Source organism: Drosophila navojoa, chromosome 2 (assembly GCF_054131105.1).
Source record: "Drosophila navojoa isolate 15081-1374.11 chromosome 2, UAZ_NAV_1.0, whole genome shotgun sequence".
Lineage (NCBI taxonomy): Eukaryota > Metazoa > Arthropoda > Insecta > Diptera > Drosophilidae > Drosophila > Drosophila navojoa.
The window spans coordinates 3,142,790-3,148,789 of NC_142890.1; the positions used below are offsets into that span (position 1 = coordinate 3,142,790).

Genomic DNA, 6,000 nt, shown 5'->3' on the forward strand with positions numbered 1-6,000 from the left:
CATAAAAAAGAAATGATTCTGACCTTCTTATATAAGTACAGACATGTGTATAAACATGGATATACTCCATATACATATATTTTTTAGTATGTTTGCACTTTTTCAGCTTCATATAGCCTTTTGTAATGAGCTTGCAGAGGTTTACTTAGGTGCTATCTGTAGGCTGATGCGGGGATTTTTTTGTCAATCGAACCACTTGGGATTCACAGCTCACAGTTCTTCTAGAAAGCACAGCAGAGCAGAGCAATCAGCGCATTTAGCTGATAACTGGGGCTGATGCGCTGATAAAGCGCTATGGCAACGCCGACAAAGAGAGAAACACCAACAACAAGAACAGCAATCGGCGAATATAACAAAAGCAAAAGCAAAAGGCAAGCTCAAACAGAAAACCTGATTTGATTGTTTTTTATGACGTGCGTGTTTGCTCGCTCAAGTGATCCGTCATTGTCATTATCGGCAGCCCGATCGGACCAGCGACATATTCATATATACTACATATATGTATTCCCCAGTTGTAGTCACAATTCAAGAATTAGATTCGTTGAAAAACCCGCGAACCAATTTCATTCATAAACTCAATTTATAGTAGAAATTTGTATTTCACCCAATTCTCAGCTGTCTTGCTTGGCATGACAAACATGTTTGGTGGTTACCCGATTGAAGCGCATTTATATGACAGCTTGATCAGCCTGGCTAATTAAGTGAGAGAGAATGTATAGCTAAATGGCTAGATTTCCGTTGGAAAACTACTTAGCAAAGCCTTTTTATGCCATGCTTGACATTTGCTTACTAATTCGAATAAATTTGATTTTGCTTTGCAGTAATTAGTCACATTTGGCGTTCTTAATAGCGTTACATCAATCCTTAACTGCAAACAACTAATATATATTTTATATTAGACGTCAGATCATCATCTATCACTCTAGTCTCAACATTGGTATTTTACGGACAAGTGGTTATGGACTTCAAGGTTTTCATCTTCGTTGCCCTCATCCTGGCCATCAGCCTGAGTGAATCCAACGCTGATTATCTGAAGAAGTTGGTCAACATAATTGTAAGTTTCCAACAATCAAATTAAAACAAATTATTTATGAATATATATCTAACTTTAAAGAAACGTGATGCTAAACATGCACGAAGTGCCATCATAAAAGGTTGGAGAGTAGTTATGTGCTATATAAAAGTGTTGAAATGCAATGAAAAATTACTATAAAAAAATATTCATTTCATTCCAATAAAACTTTTGAAAGACGTCAAATTACAATTGATTTTTATGTAATATTATATATATAAAATTTAGTATTCTCCGTTGTTTTGATGACATGATGAACATGTTCGGTTGTAACCCGATCACAGCGCGTTCCTATGCCAGTTCGATCCATAGACTGAGAGAGAAAGAGGGAATGTTAATTGAGAGGTTTCGGTTTATGTGGAATGCGATAAATTTGATTTGGATCACATTTGACGGTCTTAGTAGGTTTACGTAACACCATAGCTGAAGACAAAGATTTTAGTTCTTAGGGCACATATATTTTGATTTGTGTCTAGTCCACGTCAACGACCAATATATACCATCATCATTGCCTCATCCTGCCCATCAGATTGAGTCAAGCCGAGGCTGGTATTATTGATGCGACTACCGCGAAAATTGTAAGTATTTAACAACTGGAATCAAATCAGAACAAATTTCTTATCAATGCTTTATCATTATAGAAAAATGTCTTCCTCTTTGGCTGGCAAAAGGCCAAAGAGATAGCGTCAAATATGATCAATGTGTTTCAATCAAATAAAAATAATAATAAGGTATCTTCCTTTTATGAAACACTGTAGAAACACAATAAAAATAAAAGTAAATCTAATGTCGATATTTGAGAGTGAATATTATTGGCTTAACATTTTTTACTCCACTCGCTCGAGTTTCCTATAAAGCATAGCGTATAAAGAAACCAGAGTGCACTTTGATTGAAAATGTTCGAAATTAGCGAGTTACTCAATATATATTTGACTTGACAATGATCAATCTAAATTTACAGCTTCTATAGAGTACAAACTTATTTGACAATCTATTAATACTGTATTGTTTAAATGATTTATAAATACATAAATATCATACGAGGCTTACATATTGCGCTTGTGACAACAGAATTGGATTTAAGCCACGTGCTTTCTCGCCTCGAAAAATCCCCTCATTCGTACATCCATTCACTCTTCCGTGTTTTACCTAAGAACTTATCAGCGCCTGTATAGATAACGCGAGCTATAAAAGCGACGCTGGCTAGCTACACAAATTATCAGTCACTCGACATCAACAGCAGCATCAGCAGCAGCAGCAGCAGCAGCTACAACTCAAGTCTTAGCTCCCAGATTCCAAGGAATATACTCCAATACTACAAACTCAACATGAACTTCTACAAGGTCTTCATCTTTGTCGCCCTCATCCTGGCCATTAGCATGGGTCAATCCGAGGCTGGTTGGCTGAAGAAGATCGGCAAGAAAATTGTAAGTCTCCAATAACTAATACCAAATCAAAACAAAATACTTATTAAAGTATCTGCCTTTAAAGGAACGCATTGGCCAGCACACTCGAGATGCCACCATCCAGGGCTTGGGCATTGCTCAGCAGGCTGCAAACGTGGCTGCCACAGCCAGGGGCTAATGCTACATTTCTTATTATTGATTAAACATACTTATTTATTTTATTATCCTAAGACTTTCATAATAAATTCTATAAATATATTTATGAAAAAACCAAAAAACAACCAATGACTTTTCATATTTTTTGTAGCACCTTCCAGACTTCCTCTTCATAAAGTCGTGTTCCATACCCTTGGGCTGCCTACGTTCCAAAAAGTCGTTTAAGTCCTTTATTTGCTCAGCTTGCGGACTTGAGCTTCCTTGAGAAACTCAACTAAGCGTAGCTCAGCGCATTCTAAGGCATGATTATACCATAAGCTATAGTGATGGCAGATTAGCTCAGGTCCTCATCACCTTTCATATGGCAGCTTAGTTGCATTTGAATCTAGTCTGGGCTGATTGGTATCATTTTAATTGTACGTGCTATAAATATATTGATACATAAATACTTTAAACATAAACATGCATATACACATCCGTAATAAATATATATTAATATATTAGGTCCATAGATTCAAAGAAAATAAAAAGCTGAAAGTTTGTATTTTCTTTTAATTATTTTTTGTTTTTATATAATGCAGTCAAGTATTTTAGAGTGATAGAAAGATATAAATATACAGAGAGAGAGAGAGAGAGAGAGAGAGAGAGAGAGAGAGAGAGAGAGAGAGAGAGAGAGAGAGAGAGAAAGAGAGAGAGAGAGAGAGATAGTAAGAAAGAGACATAGAGGCGTAGAGAGAGGGAGAGTGAGGGACAGAGACAGAGAACACCTTTTGAGCAGAATAACTTACTAATAATCTTTCTAAATTGACTATTTTATTGGGATATACATGTTTGATTGAATGAGTCATACATATATTTCTGAAATATAGCATACCTTACCATCGCATCTTCCCATGGCAGACTTGGTTTGACCTGTGTGCTTTTTCGCCAAACAAAATCCCCTTGTGCGCTCAGCCGCCGTTCTTTTTTGAGATGCGAGGCTTATCAGCGCCGTCGACCCATACGAGCTATAAAAGCGACTCTGGCTGGCTATACAATTCATCAGTCACTCAGCATCAGCAGCAACAGCTACAGCGACTCAACCTACTCAAGTCTTAACTCCCAGATTCCAAGAAATATACTTTAATACTACAAACTCAACATGAACTTCTACAAGGTCTTCATCTTTGTCGCCCTCATCCTGGCCATCAGCATGGGTCAATCCGAGGCTGGTTGGCTGAAGAAGATTGGCAAGAAAATTGTGAGTCTCCAACAACTAAAATCAAATTAAAACTTATTACTTATAAAATATTTATCCTTATAGGAACGCATTGGCCAGCACACACGGGATGCCACCATCCAGGTCTTGGGCATTGCTCAACAGGCAGCGAACGTTGCGGCCACAGCCAGGGGCTAATTATTTATAGAATCTATTATTATTTATTATTAAAATATATTTATTTCATAATCATAAGACTTATAATAATTACTGTAAATAAATTGATCAAATTAACTTTCTAGCAATATGAAAGTTTGACATGAACTTCCACAAGATTTTCATCTTAGCTTTACTGATTTTGGCCATTTGCATGGGCCAGGCCAAGTCAGATTTCTGGAAGCGACTAGGCAAACAAATAATAAAATTTTTTTATTTATTTTTATGTATATCAGCTCACTGAACAAATATATGAATGGCACTCAAAATATAAATATTACAAAAACTATTATAGTATATATATTTATTTTTGCAAGCGAAATCGAGACTAACATAGCAATTCAATCTTATATAATATATTTGTATAGTTTATTATTTTATACTTAAATTTGTCATAAGTATATTAGCGGGATGAAAGAGATGTTTTGGAAAATATAATATAATAAAATAGAATTGTCAAGCATATGACTCTATGTAGCGAAATAGGACAGTTTGACTTTCAAAACAAACTCTTTCGAAAAGTATGACAAAAATACAATATCTATCGACCCATATGCAAATAATATTTATAAAAATATATTCACTTATGTTACACATCTGCAATTATACGAATATGTGGAATATAATTTACACATATATAAACAATATACTTTCTATTTATTTGTCTAGCGATGTAAATGCAATCCAAAACCCATTTACATGAGCGATATGTCGGCGTAGGTACAGTTATTCATATTTATGTTGTTCTCACAGGGTTGATTCGGGTTCGGTTCCCACAGTTAGGGTAAAATACCACCAATTGTAAGACACAAGTGTAAGAGCTCCCTTGGCAATAGAACCGGGATCTATATGAGTGGCGCGCCTGCAGCCTTTGTTGCTGGTCATTTTGAGCATAAAACGCGTTTAAATGTCAAAACACTTGTGAATCGCACATACGCACACACACACATGTGTGTGCTTTGATTTTAGTTACATTTGGGAGCAGTTCCGGCACGTGACCACAAAGTTTACATTAAATTAACAGCGTGCCCTATGAAAATATCATGCAGAGACCCGACCAACGCGTTGGCAAATTAAAGCAAGTCAGAGCTGGCAGAGCAAGGTTGCTCTTACAGGATTACCTGTCTGCCTGCCACTCAGGGCACTTCAGCTGCCGAAGTGAGCAAATGAATTGAATTTGAATACGAATTCAGTCTAATTACAGCTGCACAACTTCAGCGGCTTAGCGCAACTCGCCTGGGAAATCGACAGGCCGCATCATCGCGCATCCGATTTTATTTTTATTTTTTATTAGCCACCTTTGACGGTTGTAAAGGAAAAAGAACGAGGAGTACATGACTGCCAGATACTCGTTAAGGATGCAAAATAAGTGAATTTGTAACTTAGAAGTGTGTCTCTAGAGAAGATAAACTATGGTAGATATGTACTTTGGGCCGATTCGTAGAGCCATCGAAAAGTCATGCAACTACAGAACTTTAGGATCATTGCTTATATTGTGTGTAGTTATATATAATTTTGATTGATCTATAGAAATGATCTTTGGGAACCCAGCAAGAATAGAAAATAAAGAGTACCAATTAGAGCAAGAAAATATCTTTATAAGAGCTTTGTCTATTCAATCCCTCTTTCCGTTATTCCCTGCTTATCTCGCTCTCTCAGCACTCGTCTTGATTATGCTTCCAATTCCAGTTCCAAATGCCCCATCAACAGGTACGATTTCATGTTTCAAACTTCGTCAAATCATATCGATGGAATATTCTACCAAACCAATATACTCTCTTTGCAATTAATGAGCGAGCATTGAAGACAGTAGCTGGCAGCACATGGTTTGAATTATTGACAGCTTAGGCGTCGCAAGTGCCAGTCAATCATTATCATTTGAGCCGGCATTTGAATAACAATAAAGATCAGGCGAAATTCTAATTTATGCATTGATTTCGACCTCTCCCTTT

At 36.5% G+C, this 6,000-nt stretch overlaps 2 protein-coding genes and 1 long non-coding RNA gene across 3 annotated transcripts; all 3 read left to right on the forward strand.

Moving 5' to 3' along the window:
• Window positions 1-799: 799 nt before the first annotated feature.
• On the forward strand, window positions 800-1,258 carry LOC149092046 (uncharacterized). The gene is made up of 2 exons (XR_016196639.1): window positions 800-1,054; window positions 1,115-1,258. It is a non-coding gene; the product is annotated as an uncharacterized LOC149092046 (long non-coding RNA).
• Window positions 1,259-2,077: 819 nt separating this feature from the next.
• Window positions 2,078-2,702, forward strand: LOC108658325 (cecropin-1/3). The gene is made up of 2 exons (XM_018110988.3): window positions 2,078-2,499; window positions 2,564-2,702. The coding sequence occupies exons 1-2, from the start codon at window positions 2,401-2,403 to the stop codon at window positions 2,654-2,656; spliced, it is 192 nt and encodes a 63-aa protein (XP_017966477.1). The 5' UTR covers window positions 2,078-2,400; the 3' UTR covers window positions 2,657-2,702.
• Window positions 2,703-3,668: 966 nt separating this feature from the next.
• Window positions 3,669-4,089, forward strand: LOC108660122 (cecropin-1/3). The gene is made up of 2 exons (XM_018113405.3): window positions 3,669-3,874; window positions 3,938-4,089. Exons 1-2 carry the CDS (start codon window positions 3,776-3,778, stop codon window positions 4,028-4,030), a joined length of 192 nt encoding a protein of 63 aa, XP_017968894.3. The 5' UTR covers window positions 3,669-3,775; the 3' UTR covers window positions 4,031-4,089.
• The last annotated feature ends 1,911 nt before the right edge of the window (window positions 4,090-6,000 follow it).